The sequence below is a fragment of the Ooceraea biroi genome, chromosome 8 (genome assembly GCF_003672135.1).
Source record: "Ooceraea biroi isolate clonal line C1 chromosome 8, Obir_v5.4, whole genome shotgun sequence".
NCBI lineage: Eukaryota > Metazoa > Arthropoda > Insecta > Hymenoptera > Formicidae > Ooceraea > Ooceraea biroi.
This window is the reverse complement of record NC_039513.1, coordinates 9,991,334-10,015,482: the sequence shown is the minus strand read 5'-3', so window position 1 is coordinate 10,015,482 and position 24,149 is coordinate 9,991,334. Positions and strand designations below refer to the sequence as shown.

General features: G+C 42.6%; 1 protein-coding gene and 1 long non-coding RNA gene across 13 annotated transcripts in view; one reads left to right on the top strand and one right to left on the bottom strand.

The window, feature by feature from the left end:
* Window positions 1–347: 347 nt before the first annotated feature.
* LOC105275603 (polypyrimidine tract-binding protein 1) overlaps window positions 348–24,149 on the top strand; it is a 350,912-nt gene continuing 327,110 nt past the window's right edge. For 7 of the 10 annotated variants that reach the window (XM_026971645.1, XM_026971644.1, XM_026971643.1 and 4 more), the window contains exon 1: window positions 479–1,150. Coding sequence is in view for 2 of the 10 variants with exons in the window: in XM_026971641.1 (XP_026827442.1) it covers window positions 1,143–1,150; window positions 23,609–23,633 (33 nt within the window). In the remaining 8 variants the exon portion in view is untranslated. The other 3 variants (XM_026971641.1, XM_026971639.1, XM_026971636.1) reach the window with 2 other exon arrangements.
* Window positions 4,114–23,047, bottom strand: LOC105275607. 3 transcript variants are annotated; one of them, XR_893265.2, is made up of 3 exons: window positions 8,752–23,047; window positions 7,576–7,677; window positions 4,114–7,271 (listed from the first exon to the last, which is right to left on the bottom strand). It is a non-coding gene; the product is annotated as an uncharacterized LOC105275607 (long non-coding RNA). The 3 variants fall into 3 exon arrangements; XR_893263.2 differs by having other exon boundaries at window positions 7,576–23,047; XR_893264.2 differs by lacking the exon at window positions 7,576–7,677.

Genomic DNA, 24,149 nt, shown 5'->3' with positions numbered 1-24,149 from the left:
CGCACTAAAATAAAATAAGGATCACATGGGGCCAAGCCTTTCCTATTAATGTAACGGGGACTTGAAGCATCCGTTTTCCAAACGATTATTGCTTGAAAAGAATATACAAGCAGCTCAACATTTAATATATCATTTTAATATTCGCACATCGCATTTTCCATTATGAAATCTACACCTTTATTCCCCCCCCCCTCTCTCTCTCTCTTTATACCTAATTCTTATCTTTCTTTTCAATTTGAATTTCGCCGGATCGCGTGTAACGAATGAGAAGTTTGGTCGCGATTCCCGTGCGATGGCAGCACGCTGCGCGAAACGGCGCGCCGAGCGACGATGCACCTCGCGGCCGGCGCAGGCCAAGGTAAGCGGCGCGTGTCTGCACCGTGGTTACGCGTCGTGTCGTAGTGAGGCTCCCCTCCACCCCCGGGCGTGCTGGCGGCATCGCGAACGCGTATCCCCTGGTCGGTGCATCTTGGTACGTATGTTGGGAGCCCGTTGACGCGTCGCGTCCCTCCGTTCCTCGCTTTGTCGATTCGACTTCGAGATAACCGTTGGTGCAGTACCGCGAGTGCAGTACCGCGCTGCCCCGCAACTGCTCCTTTCTCGCGCGCCGTGCACGCGACTCGGCGCAGCTCGACAGAGACGTACTCGCGGAATAATACTCGCGCGTGTGACGGAGCGAGAGGGAGCGCGGGTGAGCGAGAGGGACGGAAGGGGAGGAGGCGAGACAGAGCGCGTGCGACGAGTATCGCGCGGCGCCGCGGTTCGCGCTCGTCCGTTGTCTTGCATCGTGACGGTTTTTCCCCGGTTTTCCCTCGCACGTTGTCTCGCCGTCGTCCGTTCGTTCCTCCATTTGTTCGTTCGTTCGCACGTACGTTCGCCCATTTGTTCGTACACTCGCATGCTCGTTCGCACGTAAGTACCTTCGTCGATACGTCGTCCGCCATATCTCGCGTCGATCTCTCGCGACGGGGACGGCGGTGCAGTACATGCAACCTGTTGTTTTCTCGCACTGCGCTCCACCGCCCGATACGCAGCCGTGCTGAGCGGCCGTGCGACGACGTGCGACGTGCTGGCGGCCGACCTAACCTCGCACCCGCCCTGGGAAACGCGCCGGTTCGTCGACGCTGGGAGCTGACGGCAGTATGAACGGGTAAGACGACACTCTGATAAATGTTGTGCGAATTTCTGCCTCGGAGCGTGCGAGAAAGAAAGAGAAAACGGGGAATAGAGCGAGTGACAGATGGAACTGGAAGGGGGCGGGAGGAGAGGAAGTGAGAGTGACAGCTGAATGCACGCATGGACGGATGGGAGAAGGAAAAGGTGTAGCTATGTGTCGAAATGCGACATTGTACTAGAGAGAAAGAGCGAATGGGAGAGGTAGAGGAAGATAGAGAGAGAAACGATGCATTGATTTGTGATTGTCCATAGAACGAGAGAGGTTATCCTGTCGTGTAGAGAAAGAGTGAGAGAGAGAATGAGAGGAATGAGTGAGGCTCCTCATTGTCACGTGTCATTTTTTTCCTTATTCTACTCCGCTCTCTCTTTTTCTCTCTCTGCTCTTTCTTTTCTTTCCTAATACTCGATCGCTCCTGTGAAGGTACAGAGTACTTGTATTTGGCTGTCTCTACGCTGCAATCGTGCAGCGATCGCGTGCGATTTTGCGAGGTGAAAAAAAGAAATTTGCTGTTGAAAATTAATTAAGTTACGTATCACAGTCCTTTAATCTTCAATACTAGGTCGATTATGTTTAATTACAGGATTGCATTTGCTGTTTTAAAATGCCCTTTGTAACACCAAAAGCTTCTGTCCGCGAGATTCATGCTTTTTTCCGATCACGTTCCATTTTTGATAATACAAAGGGAACATGATACACTTGATAGGAATATCACAGTGGCTTTCGCCACTCGAATTTAATCGCAAGCCGCACCGATTCGCGCTAATTTTCGCAAAGCGCAACAATCGTCTCCCTCATCGCGAGCGCGCAGCTTTCAAAGCGAATCGGCGGATCTGAACGGCGTCGCCTTCATAATTTCTCGGAAATCGAAACTGTTGCGTGTGTATTACTGTGAAATATGTTTACGTGGGTGTTGCGCTCAGTTTCCGAATGGAAAGCCCGAGCTTTTAGTTGTGTTTACGCAACAACGTACAGTTTGCTTCCACGCATTTTATGAATAATATTCGATTACACCGTGCAACAGTATCCAATATGTGCAACGTGTTCATTCCACGCTGTTGGTGTCCAATGGCTTTTGCCGGTGAGCGAGCGAGCGAGCTTGGTAACTCCATTCTACTTATTTTTTTCCCCACCATGAATAGTACCGTGCACTACCGTAAAATCGCGGTTTTTCATTCTCGGATAAATCCAACATGCGAGCGTATCCTAAGCTTCCTGTAATCTGGCTTCTTGGATTTTTATTTGTATTGCATATTTAACATTAAACACAGTCTGATTGTCTGGCTGACGGCAGCGTGTTTAATGTTTGCTCGAGAAAAGGAAAATAACGTACGTTAAATACAAGTGTATTCAATATCGAATACGTGGGGAATATGCAACTTAATTAAAAGCACCTGAAAAACAAAATTAAAGAGAGAGAAGATTATTTTGACTTGATTGTAGCAGTATTACGTGCGCGATTTCCGTTACAATTTCCGTAATTTAAATGCAACCCTCTTGATCGCATTTGTTTCAAGCCCGATCCTCGTCTAATCAGTTTTCCCCGAGTTTTAGAGGAGTTTCCGGTTTTAAAACCAGTATTATATCCAGATATTAACGAAAGAGCTCGCGTCGGTCGGAAGAGTTACATATCTACGCTACACACGTAATACGATTAGCGCGAGCCCGCGTTACGTTTTTCCGAATGATTATCGAATTTCGCTCGCTCCCAGAATTTAATCCTTTTCGTTTCCGAACACGGCGGAACAATACCGCGCATATTTACGGGCAACGGCAATGCGACATTTCTGCTGATGGAACTGATTTTGCGGTGCGGCACGGACGCGCCGACCTCACGCAATTTCGCACAGTTCCGATGAGGCTGTTCGCATTGCTGTGGCTTTCGCGGCGCGTTGTGACACGCGGAATTCTCACGTGTCGCACGCACGCACTTCCGCGCATTACACGCTCACGCACGTAAATTGCACCACGTTTGACTCTTCGGTCGGTATTTGGCCGTGCACGTGGTAACTTCTTTCGTACAGACAAAGGGGTTTTATCAACTCACGGTCACGTCGAAATCTCGAATTCGACCAAACGTTCAATATACTCCTATCGTTGGATGATAAAAAAAACCTTCTTTTTCTCGATCCTTTCTCCTTTTCTTGATCACTGTGCGTGTGTGTGCACGCACGATGCTCCTCCGCGCTTGTATCTCAAACCGCGCGAGATGCGCGGAATTAAGCGAGAGCTGTTACTTTAATTAAGTCGGTGCTTGTCGACGTCATGATTCACGCCGGGTGATTAATTGAACGTCGCGTCGGATCGCCGTTAGAGTTTACTATGTCACGAATGCGGACGCTATATTTATTTCGCAGCAGGCGACGCTAAGCCGCAATTAGATTTCGGCGTTTCGCCGCCTTACTGCGGAACATGCAGTAAGATCTTAAGTCCTGGCAACCGATCGCCGTGGATTCGCGCCAGACGATAATTTACACTGTGGAACGTGTGTCCGGCGTTCGCGACACACGATTCGCTTCATCTGATTCGCCGTCGCCGGATTTTAAGACGGTGCCTGCGCTCTGACGCCCGCAACGTGATATCGGATCTGACAAACTCCGTTGCGCAAGATATTCGACAAGTCGAGCCCGAGCCACGCGACGGGCATAGCAAATTCCGCATCAAAGAGCTTTCTCGCGAAAGCAAACTTCCATGAAATTTTTCGCGAGACGCGCGCCCGAAAATTCGTGTCTTTGCGTTACGTTTTTTATTCACGAGAATGCGCACCGAATGTGTGGCTCTTTCCTGGAGTTTTTCATCGCGTGCGACACGAATCGAAAGACTTGACTAGTACATTATAGATTGGTGCTTCGCCGATGAGTCACCGATAATGCTCTTTACACTATCGATACGATCAAGGCCATGCATTCTTTTTTTTACAGTGTAAAGACTGTATTTCCTTTCGAGGTTGAAGCCGGATCTCGGATTTATATTTATTATATTACATTATTCTATATATGATTATTTGGACTTTTTACTACAAGGATTTGTCAGTTTTTCTAATTTCAATCGCGATACTCAAACATTGAAAAGTAATTTAATCATTCCGCGTATACATTACTAAATTTGTCATTCAGTTAGCGAGGCAGGTTCAGGTAACACATCAGACGAATGAAAAATAATTTGCGTAAGTGTGGTAGTGCGCGGCTCCATTGGCACAACTGTATTTTCGAGTAGAATCGTCGTGACGTCGACGTCGCGTGTTGAAAGTGCTCCGTCTAGCCGTATTCATCTTTTATACGTGTAATGACGCCACGTCATTAACTCGCACGAGAACTGAATGCTGGCTGCGGGGCTTGCTTGCTGTCTGTCTTCGTGTCTGATATTGTGCTTTACTGCGGCCGCGCATTGATGCGGTTGGAGTTGAGAGGTTGGTTAGTAGTGCTCGATCAGATGATTCTCTGGAATTATTAGGTATGAGCTTTCACATCGAAATCAACGTGCATTAGATCTCGCTGGCGTTATTGAAAGCGAAAGGATCATTAAACTTTAGCTCGCCAACTGTTGTAATAATATTCGGGAAATGTTCGCAGCGATGCAACACCGTAATCCGGAATATAAAAAAGCGTACGACTAGATTGATGAACGAGAGTCGTCACGTTCATTGATGCGAATGTCGATGCGAGGTGGTTGCATCGAGCGGTTCGATTGACAGATACACGACGACGATCGGTAATACATCCAGTCGACGAAACTGCACATCAATCCGGTCTACGAAGGGATGAAACTCTACGGCGCGGCGGAAGAAACAGCTGTGCAAGGGAAATGCAATGTAATGAAATCACGGATGTAGCTTCGCTGCTGCGGAACGCGCTTCGTCCCTGTGACAGTAATTATTGTGCGTTCATGTCGCGGAAGTGTCTCTCTTTCGTTCACACGCGTTACACCTGTACAATCTGGCATTGCGCCAAGCGCGATTCAAATGTGGCCTGCGCGATACCGAAAGTCGTATCCAGCTAAATCGCGCGATAGCTCGTTCCAAATTGGTCGAATCCTCATTACTCGCAGAATTCATATATTGTCGTAAATCTTGATCATCGTTGCTATTAATGTCTGACGAAGATCTGCTTTAGATTATTATATTTTGACATACGAGATGGAGTTATAAATTGACTATTGAAAGATGGAGTAATTCAAAAGCAACTGAGAATGACTCACGAACTGCTAATTTAAAATCCGATCGAACCTTGATCGATATATCGCTATATCGCCGTTACCATTCACCCGCGCCGTTAAACTATCGTTTCGTTGCGAAGCTTCACCGCCGTTGCGTCAGGCCTTTCTTCGTGAAGCATGCACGTGCGTGCCGTGGGTCAAACTTCACGCATCGCCACAGCTTCATAGAATAGCGTACTAAATGCATAGAGAACCCGCATACGGTGAGAGCGCCGCCCGCATTTCGTCGCTATCGATGCGTGCATCGAACCGCGTGCGCAGCCTTCTGCCTCGGGTAAATGCTTATCGGAACGGCCTGCAGCGCTTGATGATAATTAAAATAGGCTCGCAATAGCGTATGCAAGTATCTCAAGCGAGCATCAACAACCGTCAGCGATCTGCCACGATATTCCGTATTTAATAATGTACGGTCTCCCTCTCTCGATGATACCTTGTCGCATAATGTTGCTTGCGAGAGCAGCGAGTCGTTATTGTTCGCGGAAAATTGATAGTCGAAAAATTCAGAGGCCGCTTTGCCTTTTAACGATGATTCTCTTGAGAAAAATGCACCAGCTCCCACGTATTGTCACAAGAAAAATATAAACGAGCACCTCGAACATTCTCGACTTAATTTTTGGAAATTGCAGCATCAAGCCCGTCTTCGTGCACCTGCGTCGAAGCACAGCGTTGATTATTTGAATGGCAGTTGCGGATCTGTATGCACCTGCCTCGGATAGAGCGCGTTCAGAATGATGAATTAATTTTAGACAATAGCCGAAAACATTATGTTCATCTATATGTAATGCCGCTTTGTTAAATATTTCAGACTACGCTTTGTAATATTGCTCTACATACATATTTGAATTATCATAAATCATAATATGGTATTTCGCGAAACGCGACGAATTTAATTTCAGTGTCATTTCATGACCAATTAACATAGCCGTTCACTTCCCGCCTTAATGTGTACAGTGTATGTAGTTGCCACGTTGTAAAATACGGTATTTTAATACGGAGAGCGAGCAACTCAGTCGGCATTAATCTCGATTTGGTTTCATCATAAAACGAAAGTGTGCCTTCACATGCTCCTAATGTTATATAGAGTTACTCGGAATGATTTCCATTGAATGCAGGTGTTGAAAACCGAACAAAGAAAAATATTTTGCGTTCAACGAAGTATTCAAATTAAAAATGATTCAAAGTTTTACAATAACCTAACTATTATTATTATTATTACAAAGAAAACTGAATTCCAAGATAGTTTTTAGAAGATTTAAGATTGAAATTATTTTTCATTAAACTTGCTTCTCACAAATGATCTTTATTTTGCTACAGAGTGTTGATTATATTTCATCAGGGATGCGAACAGATAAATTTACAGATAAGTCTAATATTGCAATCGTACAAACATTCTCGATCGAATTAGAAAATCAACTTCAGATTAGCAAAGAAATCTGCTTTACGAGACCATGATGATAGTTTATAAAACATCCTGTAGTGACAAAACGCGTGTCTTATGATCTTTGGAATCCCATCGAACGTGAATAATCGCACACGTGAGTGCTCGCAGGCAACGATGATTCGACTTTACGTCTCTGCAAATGGTCGATGGACGGTCGGTGCCCGCGGAATTTTATTAACGACCGTAACGCGCCGACGTCCCGATATTTGATGGTTACCTCGGCATCGATGTCGGCGCGTGGGTGTGCACTAATTAAAACTGACGCATGGTGTCCCATGACGCATATCCGCACCGTGGTGCAAACGATGCTGCCGGTCCACGTCTCACGCTGACTTCATTGATCCCGCATTGTCGGCCTTTCACTTCGCCCTCGCTTCGTTTAGCCCACCATCATGTCGCGTATCGCATCAACCGACGTAAACGTCCCTCCGGTGGAATCAACTGAAAGACATGGAGAAATTTTCTGAAATCTTTAATAATTCAATTAAATTTAATTCTGTCGAAGATTGCAATTAATTTCTTCAATGTGCTAAATTTTTTATAACGTGATTTTTATGTTTTATCGTATTCTGTATTTAAAATACCATATTCAAAGTAACGAGATGAAAGAGACTAGTTCGAGTTTCATATCATATATATTCTACCCCGATCTCGAAAAACTTCGAATCAGATTAACGCGCAGGTAAAAATATTTATCACGTCATGATCGAATCTTATTCGCAGTCGGCTCTTATATCCGTTTTACCTTTGGCTGGGCTCAGCGTCTCGAAAATCACCGCCTTGGGAGGAAGTCACATCGGAGAGAGGGGAATATCTCGATTCGACAAGCCGTCCCGATATTTCGATCCTAAGAGCACACAAAGCGCCACTCGAGGGTGATGCGCAAATGACAAATCGTTCGGCAAATAATAAATCGAAGACGACATTCGGCCCGGGATTCGAAGGGTCGACAACGGAAGCGAGGTCGAGGGTCGCGTTTACGCGTAACGCGGGTCGGCAAGGTATTGAATATTCCTTACGTCCTCCACGTCCTCTTTTCGTCAGCCGCGGTTAAACTTGGGAATATCTGGATGGAATATTTCCTCTGAAGTGACGGAAATGTGATTCTCGCGTGAGCCATCGAGATATATCGTGTTGGACGACTCAGTAAACTTTCGACAAAGATGTCCATTCAGGAATTAGGCTATAGTGTCATAAATAAAGACTCGCGAAGGACACTATTTTAGATTATCATCAGTTAAGAAAATTGACAAATTTTATTGATTATCATAAAACTTGAATTAGGATTATGAGAAAATAGAAAAATCAGCTTCGGATTCTTAGATGATTAGAATCGTAGTTGATTGACTTGTAACGAAAGTTGCAAGTGTTACTTCACAGTTTGTACAAATTACTGTATATAAGCTTATAAGCTATTCAAGGCGATATATCTGAATTTTATATTCTTTTGTAGAATTAATTATCTAGACTGACGATCGAGCAGTATATCTAGTATACATACTATGTGATCCTGATTTGAAGGGTGTGCTGCAAATTATTCTCAATTATGCTGCATCTTCAAGGATCAAGCATTTCTATTATTGATCATCATCTCTATCGATAGTCACCCTCGGGGAACATCAAAATTCGAGAGAAATCAATTCTCCCCGTGAATCTCCCCCGCGCGTATCGGGTTCGCTCGTTTCGAACATTTCCTAATTATTCCGCAATTTGTGCAGTCGCGAGCCGTAGGCGAGGGTGCGGATTTCTAGTTTTCGGCATTATTATGTTAATTGGAATCGAATAGTCCGGCAGGGTGAAATCGGATTTGCGCGCTCCGAGATCGGCGCGAGTCGTCGTCGTTTTCAGCAACGGCGTAGGATTCTCTAATTTCGTTCTAAGGGTCCGAGGTTTGCACAGTCGCTCGCTCGCTCACGTGTACCTGCTAGTGCTGGCTTCTCGGATTTAACGGGATTTAGCGGGCGATATTACGTGGCCCTGATGGACGTGAAATCGGAGGCGATGTCGAAGAGGCGGGTGAAGAGGCATCAACGAGAGCTCGACGTTCGTTTCATCAGTCACATGATTCTCAGAGCTCAATGCTTGGATTCGCATTACTTTTTTGTTTTCATGCGCAGAACGCAGTACCGCGGCGAAATACATGTAATCTGCAAAAAACGAAACATTATTTAGTTCGCGTATGATAATAATCCTGAATAATCTAAAGAAGACATGACTCACTCTCTTTCTCTCTCTGAATAAATTACTTTATATTATTAGTGTCTCTGAATAAAGTACTTTATATTATTCACTTCGATTTAATCGTATAATAAATTAACAATATGATACGTAATGTAACGGTGTTGTAAAATCAAATACAATTCGGAGAATATATGTTCTATAAAAAAGAATCATAGAATTATGTCGCTAATCACACATTTCTTTTGCTAGTTCTTGAGCAAATTGAAATTTGGCTCTGCCAAATTTTTTTCAACATTCAATATTTTTGTAACCAAGTCTAGAATCAAAATATTTCCGCGGAAGCGGAAACCTGTCGAAAGAATCGAGCGAAGATCTACGCTTCACCTGTTCGTATCCCGAAATTAAATTGCTACGATTCGCTGCTTCATGCTGCCGCACGTGGAAGCAAGTTACATTCTCCCGAGTTTTGCCTCAAGTATCCGTAATGGAGAGATAGTGCGCGATACCTGCGACACCCCGTACACTTCTCTCTCCCTTTGGACGAGCGAGCTGCGCCACTGTGCGTTGCCCGAGCGCGTACCCTTCGACCGGAAACCCTCCGTCGGGATTAACGGCTGGGAATGGACAGTTGGCCCGCGAACGAAAAGCCCGTGGGGATGGCGAAGGTCCGCCTGGGCTCCACACAGAGAGCCCTCTCGATAGCGTGCGACCTCTCGCCGTTCGTTTCAATTTCGATCACGCGATCGTCCGTATACAAGAGAGAGAAAGAGAGAAAGGACGAGAGGTACGAAGGGAGGGACGGAGGAAAGAGAAGAGAGAGCAAGAGAGAGAGAGAGAGAGAGACTCTCGTTCGTACAAGATTAACTCCGTACCCGTCGAAAAGTCAGTCGGATGTAGTAAAAGGTAAATACACAAGATGGGAATTTTACCCCTTCAATCGATCGATCACTCTCGTTCCTCTCGTGGAATAATGAAACACCGTTGTTATATGCGAATGGAAATGATATGAGGTTCGAACTCGACCATAAAATGGGCATCAGCCGTAAATTGGATATTCGATATAATTTCCTATAACAGCTCCGTGATTGTGACGGGCGTTTTGGCGTTGCTTACTGCGCCGTGGTAAATGCGGGTTAATCACGCTGCGACCTCCGAGATCTGTGTGACATTTAATTCCTTTCAGGTATGTTCTTATGAAAAAGGAATGTTGAACGGGTTAATTTTATATTGCGCGCACGTTATCGTATATATCATAAATATAAAGAGATTTGAGAAAAATTTGAGATATATTATCTGCAACATTGCCAGTCAGATTTCATTGACTTAGTAATGTAATAATCCCTTTTTGAAGTTAATAATTTTTAACATTCGCAAAATACCTGTGTTGCAAGCAGACCAACTGTAAAGCCATTACAAAACTAAATCAGTATTTCTGTCCAATTTTAATTCAAAATTCGATTCAACCCATTTTAATGTTTAAATTGCGCAGCCGTAGTGTAACTACCGGATGTGTAACGGCATTTGCGTAGCTTATTCTATTCCGGCGTGTGTATCGAATTTTTACATAGTTTGACGTCGGTATTTTGCACCGACATGAGGTAAAAGGTTGATTTTCCTCTGAAATTTATACTTCTATCGCTTGTCGGATGCTTTGAATAAATCTAAATTTTATTTTAGATAAAACGCGAGTAAAAAGCTTTAGATTTCATGTATTTCGTATCTGTTCATGGCTCATATTGCTAAATTCCCCATTAAAACAAAATTACATAGCTTGCGATGACCCAGCACGCGCGCAAGTGATCTGGACTCTCTATCTGTTGATGTAGCAATCTCACGGCCGATTAACTGCAAATTAATCGATATCACCTTCACATTTCTTTTGCCTTCGTTACAAAGAGATAACCTTTCCCCTCGTCTCGATCACTTTACCTCGCTTTCCTTATCGCATCTTCGTGCGTCTATGATAAGAGATAAGTGATCCCATCAATGCACAAGCGCTTGCATTACATTCATTGATCAGAAATGATGAATTTGCAAGATTGGATCGATAATCATAACAGTACGTGATAACCGTATAGACTATAAGGTTTTTATTAAAAATGCGTGGTAATTTGAATTTCCTCTTTAGTATAAAGCATACATTTCAAAAGCGAAATTGAAATGGTTTAATATTTGGTTCAATAAATGTCAGTATCATGACGGCAGCGTAAAATATTTAAATCTCTTTGATATCGAGTGTATTTCGATACGCTACGCGTGAAAAAGGGGATGGTTGTAAATTACGTACGATTCCGTCTGCTCTTTACTCTGTAAAACTGTACCAGTATCCGATTTAGAGTGCCTGCATCATTTGTTGTAAATGGAGCCTCTCGTTGAATTGGAGTTCTTATCCTTGTAATGGTGAAGTGGAAAAATATTGGATATTAAATATTTTTGCCAATATCGCAGTTTGTTATCGCCTGCCGTATTTTTCTCTTTCTTCCTCCTCTCTTTTTTTCTGCCTCTGGCGCTATAATAGATTTAATGAATAAATCTTCGTGGGCTCGCGTTTGTTTGACGCTTGTTTTCGGACTGCACGTGGACGGTAATTTTCTCATTAGAATCATGATGAATTACGAAATTACGAATCCCGTGGCGAGCCAATCAGCCACGTTCCACCGTTCTGTCAGATTAATGAAAAACGTTCCCGACTCGTCGACACTCGAGAAGTGTAGTTTCGGTTAACTCGACGTTGGTCGGTCGTAACGCGATGTACAGCAACGTAATTATCTGTCGCGCGGCTGCCCGACAACGGCCGTATTAAAAACGGAACGATGAGTATGCAAACGAGCGTGGTAGCCTCGTTAGTTTCACGCAAACGGGAAAAACTGTGTAGTATCGACTTCGTCAACGTGCCTCGGAGACACTGTCTCACTGACACAAACGTGTCGACGTGAGACACGGACGCAGCCGCTGGACCGAGGCGAGATGGGATAAACGATTAAAATGCTAATTTTTTCTGTCGACACGCACGCGCGGCTACGCTCTTGCACGCGGCTACTCTCTTGTGCGCGTCGAGGAAATTTTGCTTATTCTCGATCGAAGTTATATTACAGTATAGATATAAATGTATATATGTATATATATTACAGAAGTTATATTACGGTAGTATATTACAGAAGATTGACACGAAACGCGCGGATTTTTTATGTGGAATGGTATAAATCATTGTAAATCGGATCACTGTATCAGTTTTATCCGCGGAGCGGGAAGTCTATGATACGTGCAGTTAACCGACTGATGAATTCAATTTGGGATGCAAACTCGTCGATTTTTCAAGGTGAAGCTGCAGCGGGATTCGCTGGATCTTCTGATGAGATCTTTTTTCACGTGCATCTACGAGAAACATTCGACTCCAAGAACTTCGACGTTGAGCTCGCGTTTCTGTCTCGCGTTCTCGAGCGATCTGACGCGCGATGTCGTCAAATATAACCGAACACCCAAAAACAACTTATCTTGATGACATTTGCTACTTTCACGGCGAATCCAATATTCGTGGCGGTTTTGTCGCGGGCGGACGATGTGAAAAATTCATAAGACCAACCGCGCCGGGCGCGTCGTCGCCCGACTTTCGTCAGTGTTACGTCGTTCCGTGTGCGGTGCGGCATTGTGCGCGGAACAATGCATGGGCCACGGCCCCGGCGATTATGTGCCGCTTTGTGTCCGATAGATTCTTACGCTCTTACATATTTCATGTTGAACTCTGCGCGTTTCCCCGCGTTGCGCCATTAAAAGTTTCTACTACTGCCAAGCGGTTCGCGCCGCACCGCTGTATTCTTCCTCCGATTCGCTCCGCATCGCCGGACTTAATCGCTGTCGCTTCTAACTTCTCTCTTCAAGATCTTTCTCTGTTTCTCTTTCTCTCGCTCGCGCGTTCTCTCGCAGTCCTACGGAAAATCGTCGTAGCCCGGCGACCTGGCAAACTTCGATAATTGCACCGCGGATTATTGTATATCTGACATTTTCCGTTTTCCGGCTGTAAGCGGCGCCGGTTTCTAATTACCGATTTCTGTTGTCGAAGTTTCTTGTCTTGTGGTTCTGTGAAATGTCACAAGTTCGCCAGACACGTAAAGATTCTAAAGACACGTTTCCTCTATCCGAGACGACAACACACCGGGACGCGCACATTATTATTAATAAATCAGTGCGGTTATAACAAGCGAGTCTCGCTACATTCCGTAAATATATGTATATAAATGCACACAGACATTTCTAGATTGTATATAACAACTGTATAACAGCTGATTTGAGAAACTTGAGGAATCTACCTTTAGACTCTACGTTAAATATTGAACATCACTGAACTCGTCAAATACATGCCATTTTACAATTTTAACATCGTATTTTTACTATTAGATACTAGGAAGGATTTTTTTAACCGAAAAATTGTCGCTACTGGCTGCGACTATAAACAAGCTATGAAAAGACATGTATAACACATCACTATACGTTTTGAAAGCCGCTTAAGCCCCTTCGAGATATTCTCGCGCAAATACTCGTTTGGTCGCGACCGTAAATTCGGGCCGGTTTGGTGGTCGGATTAACGGCGGGATAACGAATAATAATTGTCCTCGCCATTGGAAGTTGTTGCACCATTCGTTGAAAATCGAAGCCTAAGCTTCAATTAATAACGTTCCGCTAAACTGAGGAAAAGTACTCGCTCAACTTTTTCAACCTGAAAAAAGCTCTCATTGATGCATGTCCTTTTAGGGATTTTCTCAACGAACTTAAAAATAAGCCTGTGATTTTTCTTCCTTTGTTACTTGCCAACATGGACGTTATTTCATTCAACTTAACAAAGATATTGTAATTAAGAAAGGTAAATTTCGTGTCACTTATTATTAAACAATTGCGTATGCACACAGTTCTGAATCATTGTTCTCTGTACAATTTTGAGCCGACGTTTGCTCTTCGCATAGAACTTTCGAATGCAATTATCGTTAAATGCATTTGTTTGAAATTTTTCTGTTACACGCCTGGGGTGTGTAAAAACTTCGTGGCATATCGCGATTTTCTTGGGCACTTTCCTGGAAATTTAACATTGAATGAAACGATAACATTGTTTTATATAATAATTTATCTGAATTAAAAGTAAGGGAACAAAGGAAGGGGGGCGGGGCAGCCGCAGGCGTCGCGATGCGACGACGATAATAAATGGAATTATTAAAGAGATCTCTTGTCCCCCATTTCTTTCTTATTCGCAATATTCTTGGATAAGGTACATAGAAAAGAATAATCAATATTACAAATAAGTGAGAGGTAAAAGGATTAACCAAGGAAGGAAGTATTCTTCGATTCTGATTGCGATTGTCATTTACAAATTAGAGTTGCCCGTGTATTAGGACCTTAATCTTTCTGGAAACTTATTTAAATACTGTGAGAAAGTTCAATATTAATAAATTAGCTGCTCATCATGCTGTTCGGTGCTTAAATAGAGAGTGCAAATCGAAACACAAAATTAGATGGTGATTTTGAAGCCAAGTATGAGTAGTGCTTCTCATCGCTCAAACTTCTCTGCACTCGTACACAGCAGCCAAGGAAATGAAATATTCAGCAGCAATTTGGTAATGCTACTTCCTTGCCTTCTCAATTTTCCTCAAGTTATTCTATGCAATATCGCAATTATTTGATATTGGCAATTAAATACACACGTGTTCAGTGTTAGTCTGCGAGATAGCGCAATTATGCGCATGTAACCGTTTATAGGAAAAATATTTCGAGAATTATTGCCATCTAACATTCTCGTGAAGATTAAAAATAACAAGAGTTGTTTGTCATCTCGCAGCAGTAGATTTTCCTTTCATAACCATGCATATTATCACTTAAAATGCCTGAGAAGGAAGCCCGACCTGATAATTCGCGTGTAGCGAAGCACGTTGGCCATTCCGTTTCTTTAGTTAATTTCAGCACGGGCTGGCCTTTTGCGAGAAGAGAACAATGTATTATCCGCACTTGACCCTCTCATCGCCGTAATTAACTGCCGTATAATAAGGCCGGACGCGGAGGATATTAGGAGGTGGGTCACGGGAACAGACAGCTTTGATATTTAATCACGTTTAACGCAAGCACACCGAACCGCTTTTAATTCTGTTTGTTTCGCGGAAAGATAAATGTCCTGGGTGGCTTTTCTGCATCCATCGCAATATTAATCTCTCTACTATTCCTTCGTCTGTACATTTGATTCGTAAATTATGTGATCTCGATTATATTAATGCTTGCCCCGAATTTCACAGTAAACCTAGAATCTCTTTTTTCCTATGAAAAACTCGATTATGCGCTGAGCATACACGTGCATTTTAATTTTTAACGTTAGCGATATTCCCCGATAATTAAAGTTTAAATTAAATTTCTATTATAGCAAGCGATAAAATTAACGGGAACGCAAGATCTTTCTGTCTGTTTATGCCTTCGAGACTTAATTGGCAAAAGCTTAAATTAAATTTCTACTTCTTCTGTCTGTTTATGCCTTCGAAGCTTAATTGACAAAAGCTGAAATTAAATTTCTATCCTTATTTCTCGATTTAATTTAAGATGAAAACAAAACTGTTAGCGCTATATTTTAGCGATAATTTTACTCTGTTTATCGTACTTTTCTGTGAAAAACATGACATTAACGTATTCAGTAGGCAATCTAAAGTTTTAATTAATACGAGCACGCTTTAAAAAGCGCGGTGGTCGCGTATGTGCGCGTCGAAATTAACTAAACTTCGTGTGTTTTCCTGTCGTAACTAGGTAATCAAGTTCAACGGAAACGTTAAATATATATCGCGCATGTGCGATGTCTAGAAGTCATGAAACATTAACGTTGTATACATTTTTCCTCCTTTCCTACGAACTTCCGACTAACTATCAAAGTCGCAGTAAACAAATTTCTCGTTATTATCTCTCAAGGGTGATGTACTATCCTACACACATTTCACAAGGGTCGTATTCTCTGAATGTAATATGTTATATAATCAGGAATCGATGATAACTACATGCGTATTATAGATACATTTATTACAATTTCAGTTTTTATAAAATCACTTCAAATCTCAAACTTTTAATTAATAGATATTTTATCTCTTGATTCAATCCTTTCCTCATTTTTTCCTTTATTCAAACAATAATCATGATACTTTCTTCGAAATTTGCCCGAGAATTGTGTGGCGAGGATAAGATATGGGCTGACGTAATGCCGTAGGGTTAGTTAGAGGGTTAATGAGGAGCCCTCGACGTGTTTGGGGGATTTCGGGCAACTTCCAAAGTTTTGGGCGCTATAATAATAATAATTGTATTTACTTGGCAATCTGGTCGACGTGATGGTACTCGTGTATTTTGCGAGCCAGTGGTCGTTCCGCGTGTTCATGTGTTCTCGTCCTTGACAATCCCGGTTCTAATGGGACTGCAAACATTTGTGCATGAGAATCAAATAGAATACCTCGCCGATGTCATCACGTCGTGCGTGCCACATCGTCATCGAGTCGTGTCGCGTCGCTGATTGCGCTACGTTCGCCAACTGCGAAACTTGTTGCTTGTAGAGAGAGAATTTAGAATAGTTTCGTCAATTTATTCTTTTCAAACCAGTTGCGTGAGACTTACAGTGATTTGTTTTAGTTTTAACTGGATGGGAGAAGGAGCGATATTGCGATTACACGTATGATGATCGCGCGTGACTCGCCATTCGTTTGCGCGCTATGCGACAGACACGCTAATCGTGCGAAAATACAGGGCGGGAAATGGGATGTTCACCGTCGTCGCCGAGTTCATCCGGGAAACCTTCAAGATCCCGGCGATTACTCCGCCTAGGTTTTTGAAATTAGCTCCGCCACCTCGCTGCCCGAAGTAATCCCCCATTTATTCGCTCGTTCGGCTACCTCTTTTCCAACCCCCTCCCTCCACTTCTCCCTTTCATCCCTCTGGCCAGCTGTAATACTTTTTAATAATGAAAATCCCGTCTGGGGAGGGGCAGGGCGATCCGCCGCTGCGCCCTGCGAAGACGAGAAGGATGAGAAGGAGGAGGAGGAGGAGGAGGGAGGCACTTGCACGGGCACGAGCGGGAACTTTTTAATGAGCGAAAATGTAGCCGATATACGGCCAACGGCTCTCGGGAAATGGGATGAGCAGCTCGTAAAAAACACCATCGAGTTCTCCTTCACTCCTTCTCCTCTCCCACTTTCCTTCCTACTCCCGCTGCTCTCCGTCCAAAAAAGAGCAGAGAAAAAAAAGGAGAAAAAGTTAATATCGAACTTCGGTCTATCGCGCTCTCCGACGAGGTGAAATTCTGCGCGGCGTTGGTATTAAACTTTTAACCCGATAGATGCGCGCGGCGGCGGCGGCGGCGGTGGCTTTGCCGATTTTATCAGTTCCCATCCGATAAATAAAGTCCCGCGCCCTTGCGTCTGCCGCGAACACTTTACGTTGCAGCTCTTTTTACGATTACTTCGCGATTTAGCTCGGACACTAGGATATCAGGACGAATTATTTATCGCTATCTCTGCGCTCCAACGCCATTCATTATCTGCTTATTCGAGACAATCTGCACAATACGTTATTTTACAATACCACTAATCTTCGATGACGCTTAAATCGCGTTATGGTTTATGGAAGAGCCGGCAGCTGACAAAAGTTGGGAGTTTGGACCACGGTAATCACGAGTTTTTATTTGTAATTTTGTAAAATAATGGTTTGCCGTTGAAATGATCGCGATTATTTTGTTACGTGTGCATTTTCCACAAATCATCGATCAATCAAAATTACGCAGTGTGGAATATCGAGGCAAAGGGAAGCCGTAACGCGTGTTGTTTGCTGTTCCTTAATAATCAACTTAAACATGTATGTGCTGCGATAGTACAAGTTGACAAATTAAACCGAAATTCGCTGCTTAAATAATCAATATTTGTCATTAATAGCGTTTGATGACTAATATTTACGATTAACATCACGTTTAACCCTTTCTGTAAGATTTGCGTTGCTATTCCATAAATTGTAGCATGTGGTGCTAATTTTCCCTACAACGGCATTGATAGAAATAGCATTGATTCCTTTCATGTAAAATGTAAAAGCCATAATTTAAGTCACGTGTATTTTCATAATTAATATCAACGTGGAATCCGCTAAGTCTCTTATTTGCGATTGTACACTTGGGAATCTACGCTCGTCAGAAGAGTGCGTATAAAATGAATACACGAAGATTATGTTTGGTAATGTAACGTTTGTTAAGCGGAACGCGATGTGCGTTGCGTGATTCATATTTTTACTCTGTGCATTTGCATAACGGTGTGCAATTATATTATAACACAGAACTACAAGTCCATTTAATAAAGCGAGCAAACGTGAGGATTTTTTGTGTGACGATGTTAAATTAAATAGGCAAAGCTGAATGAGGTATTGTGCTTCATCCATTCTTCCACTCCCCCTGCAATTAAATTTCATTAATTACTTTCATTTAATTTTATACACCGTTATCGCGTCAATTAATTGTTTATGAAACGTGTGTAATCAATGGGGAAAGCGCAAGGGATTATAATATGATGCAGAAATAAACTTTGAAGGTTTTAATTATTTGTAAATTATGAAATTACATTCAGTATTAAATCACGTAAATTAAACAATTTATTTTCTATAAACATGTTTATACGCAAGAAATATTCGTACATTATGCATAGGAAATTATAAGTCCTCATTTATTTCATGTCGTCTTCGTTCTATAATAATTTCATCGTTGAAATTTTCATCTCTCATTCTGACGTTTCAACGTAATATTCTTGAGATACTTTAGCTATCAGTCAAACCATTTCTTACGGATCACCTACCGGGAAGCCCTTCTAGATATTTATCTAAAACTATGCCAATTAAGTCGGGAAACTAGGATCAATTATCGCGAGCTGCGGAGCTCTCGAAGCGTTTTTCCATTAATTCTCGCGGCACCGACAAGTGCAAGTGCATCGGTCGTAGCCGCGTTGTAGCCGCGCGCGCCTCATTTGCATCGCCAACGAAAAAGTTTCTCGTTCGACTCATTAGCGTCGTGAATTCTCGACGTGGTCGTCGAGGCCAGGCCCATGAACCGAACGAGAATGGTTGTGCAATCCATTTTCACAACTGGAAAGTTGACAAATCGAATTCTGTGTTTCGATCAAAGTTATTCGTCTCGCGGGCGTCTTTTATCTTGTTTTCGCAATTTATAAAATCGTGTTTCCAAACGATCCGTTATTTGTAGCACTTTATCTTTGTGTTGAGAGTCAGAGTATGGTTGTGTCGATGTTACTGATTGGTGTGTTGTGTTTAAAGTCGCATAATGCCACATGAAGAACATGCTTTATGAGTTTTGATATTGCGTTATATTCTACAAACAATTCAGCGCGGAAAATGTATTATTATACGTCAACAATTCCTGACTCATCATTAAATACATGATAACGTTCTCTGTATCATGTACCAACGGTATATATCCCTTTTTATTATGATATAATAATACATGTACGCGCGCGTACGCTGACAAAAAATAAAAGCGGAGTAGGATACATATTTTACAATATGTCGCGGCATTAATAATTCTGAATTTTATTTTTACGCTTGACGGAATGAATTTCTCTCTCTTTTTCTCTTGCATATTGCTCGTTTTGGCCGCGTGAAATTGAAATCATTTTACTGTTGCGCTTATTGCCGAATGGCGAGGAAAAAAAGGTTTGTTCCAATCAACGTGCATCAGTCGTACGGTTAACCGAAATATCAATTGTTATACGTCGCGGCCGATGCGTCGGTTTCATTAAATGAAAACAAAGTGCAAAACGTAGTTTCGGTCTTGGTTCGAGGCCTACTAAAATAAAAAAGAAAATAAAATATTCAGGCTATATGAAATCTTTTGGCACTAACTTTTCGTTAATGTGATAAGCATTTCACGAGAGAAGATCTATCGTCTCATTCTTACTTTTTAAATGAAATGCAGCTCACATGCCATCTTTTAGAATAATGATTTTCTTCTATTGCGAGTTTAACCGAACCAAAAAGGGAAAAGATTGTTCGAACATATTCAAATCCGCGTAGAATTAAATTCTCGTTTAACTGAAATAAACCTGCTCGGAAATAAACCTAATTTTGATTAATAAAGGAAGAAGAAGAAGGCACAGAGTTTATTTTCACAGAGAAAATGTTTGCTACTAAAGTAGATAATTTTTACGGCTTCCACAAGAGAGGAAGAGCTTCAAGTCGGAACATCAAAATTGCACTTGGTCTCTCATTGTATCGCAGCCATATAGTTCTAGCAATTAAACTTGTTAATTTAATTAACGAATAATAGTCTTGGCGCGGGATTAAGCGATTAGTCCTCAAACAGATGGTGACGTATAAAGCGACTCTCGCACTACAGATGCGCCATCGATTACGGAAGATTAATGCTCGATGATGCAGAGACTGGAGTGTTTGCCGTCGCTTTGCGACGGGAAAGGGGGATCACGAGAAATGTCATCATAAGTGCAGTTTGTGTACATGCATGTATGCATTAGCCGCTTGGCGAAGCATGTAAGCAACCCTGTCAGTTTGGCGGCGCGTAATAACCAAGTAATTGAACTGTCCGAGATATTGGCAACAATAGTTTGCTTCCCCGGCACTCCCTTCATGCAAGCCTTGTCCCTCTGTCCCTCGTGCACCTCCTCCGCTTTGTCTCTGTCCCCGTCTCTATCTATCTATCGACAGTCGCTCACGATGGTTCATCTTGCAACTTCGATGTTCGCGGCTTAAATGGAAATTTCATGCGTCACGGTTCGCCAGCGTCTCCTCGTTAATGTACGTGCCCCGAGAAAATCGCGTCTCGATCTTGAACTTCGTCGATTATCACGCCGCATCTTCGATTGCGGGTCACAGAGCTCAGAAATTGAGACGTGAGCGCGAGACTTTCGCATTCGCTCTTCGTCTCGACGATCAACGATTTTTCAGCTCTTCGCGATGATCAGCCTCCCAGAATCACGACACGCTGCGAGAAGGAACGGCGAGCGCGCGATCAATCCGGCCAGGGGATCATAATCCCGTCTTACGAGGTTCGTCGCCGTCGCCGAGTCCAATCGCTGTTCCGCCAATCGTAGTCCTGGTAGCTCGGAGCTTTCTCGTCGGCCGAGCATCCGCCGGAAGAGAGCTATCGGCTCGGGCAATTAGACAGCCCCGCGCGCTTACCATTCGATCAATCCCTAATTACATTTACCTGTAGTTGCTGCATCATCCTACCTCTCGCTTATCCACCCTCCTCCCAGGGGCGCACGTACACAATCGCAATCACCCTCGGTGCGGCACACACATACATATCTAGCCCGATCGACGAGGATGTCATATACGCGGCATCGTCGAGTGCCAATTCCGATGTGGTATCCGTCGATGGGTGTGCGCGCGCGCACGAGTGCATACATATATGTGTACGACTCTCAAGTGCCTGCAAGTAGATGCCGGTGTGCGAGCCCGGGCAAAACACGTTCTACATGTCACACGTGCATTATCGTTTGTGGGTGGGCGTAATACGCTGAGGGAGCGGCAGAAAGATGAAAGATCGCGCGCGCTCAACGACGTTAGCTTTGTCATGAAAATTTCGCGCTGTCGCGTAAAACGATGCGATACTGGTGACAAACCGTCTCGATCGCACGCGGAGAGAAAGACGCGACATCATAAACGTGCGTTCCGCAATAAAACGGTGGAGTTTTATTGAATCGGCATTACACGGTGTGCGCTTCCGTAATCCAGTTGCTGCGCGCCCGTTTGTTGATTTAATGCCGTTAATTAATAGCATAATTAATGCAACGATGTGTGTCACGCTATTACAGTATTCGATTCCGGTGTTACATCGTACGCAGGACATCGATGATACATCGCACATTAAGGGGACCGGCACAATCAGCGTACTCCGATTCGGTACTTCGCGCGAGATGTTTGCTTACGGCTGTAGCACGTGTATAATCGGACTAAATTATAACGCAAACCGTCGCTCCGTCTCGTATGCTCTTACCTGGTCCGGCATTAAGCTTATTTGTAATTATGGAGAATTAATGGAAACTTCACCATCGACGAATTTAGATCGTATTACTGCGATATCAGGAAGATCGCCTTATCAACATCTGCATTTGTTGTTTTACTGGCTAATTAATAGTGTTACTCGTAATTAGCGTATTACTCGTCGCTTCTGTTACGTTCAACATTTACTTAGGTTTCGATAAAATATACAAAAGCATTACGAAATTATTTAACAATCCCAGGATAAACTTTGAAGAATAAAGCGTTAACAAAAAGATTAATAGCCACTTTAATAGTCACGTATTTACTGTCTCGGGCAAAACCTTGGGGGCTAATTTCTTTACCCGTTATGGCGGGATAAACTATATTCTGCGACTTGAATCGCGGTTTACCCATCGTTCGCGTCCTAAGTCGAAATTCCGCTTAGTTCCTTGCGCAGCTTTGGTCCTCACGCTAGGGGAGACCACCGCGCGTTATCGGGGACCAACAGGCAACAATTCGCGAGGGGTTGATAATGCCGGCGACGACGTGCTGACTAATTAGAATTCGTTGCCAACGGTACGCAAGCAAGACGCGCAAACTATACACGGGGCACTTTGCCGCGCCTCGAAAAATCGTCTGGACTATCGCGGACCGGAAGCCATTCCGATTTCAGTGCTGCTGCCTACGTAAATAGTACTTAAGGGGGAGACTTTGCCGTACATAGTGGACTAAATCATCTCGAGCGCCGTTTTTGCGTCGTAAAAATAAATTTCAATTAGTATTAATGTGGAACTATGGAAAGGCGATTGAGGTTTCCACGGTTCAATCTGTGCGAAGAATTATTTTTGTTGCAGGACTTTGGTGCTATGTATGTACATATGTAATTACAGCGTTTGTAGACGAAACAGAAGTTTGAAGTAATTACACTATAAAGAAGTATTTTCGCCGCTTTAAATTCATGTTCGCTTTTTAAACGACACGGATGTTACATTTATTTTTTCGTTTGTTTTCAGTTACTTTAATTTGGGCAATTTTCTTCAATTTCTTTCAGACCGAAAGCTGCAGCCAGTGATATTGGGGACGGAAGAAGCCGTGTTTAGCCATCTGTAGGTCTGGTTTCATACGTTTTGAAATCTTAAATTGTAAAAATGGAATAAATAATCTTGTGGGATATATTTTTGTTTTTTTTATTTTTTTTCATTGGACCTCTTATACATTGAAATCGTACATAACCGTATTAAAGAACTTCACAAGTTGCAAAAATTTATATTTCTCTAATAATATCTATTTCGTTAAAGTAAATATTCAATTGATGAAATTTATTTATAAAAATCTTAGCCCATTCCACCACTTTATCTATGTGTGTCACTTCTCTCTTTTCACTTCTGTCACCCACTTTCTGTGCTTTTCTCTTTCTCTCTCTCTCTCTCTCTCTCTTTCTCTTTCACACGCCTATCTTCACATTATTATGATCTTTATTAATAAAATACAAATGACTGTTTCAATTTAGATTCGTGTCTCGCCTGCTATACCCGCTCTCTACCATCTATCGTATTTGTATGTACACCTTCTCTAACTCTTCTCTTTTCTGTTTTACTTTACAGAGATACTCTTCACAGCGGGCAGAAGGTACGAGCTCTCCCGTATATACGTCACGTTTTTAGTTCTCTCTTTTTCTCTCTTTTTTTTTTACTTCTGTTTCTCGTAAAACTCTCTGTATATCTATCACGCCCTTCCTTTTCTCATTCTCTTTGCATCTCTATGACTGTCCCTGTCTCTCTTTCTTATCATTTCTAGAAGTAGTAAATCCCGAAAACATAATTGAAAAATATAATTGAGAAATTCGTGGATATAAGAGATAAGATTTGAACGAATTCTTTATTAAGTTTCACATTATCTAAGAAAAGAGCAAAGAGAATTGATTGAATACAATCAATATCGATAAACTTCTCTTCGTTAAATTGCTTGCAAATGAAGTTACGTTAAATCGTTGATATAGTATTGATCGAGAATATAAAATTATGAAGTAAACTTGATGTGTGACTTAAACAAATTTTTTCGTATATATGGAAGGAGCGTATAGTTTAACAAATACAAAGAATAATATGGTATAGTTTAACAAATACAAAGAATAATATATTGCAC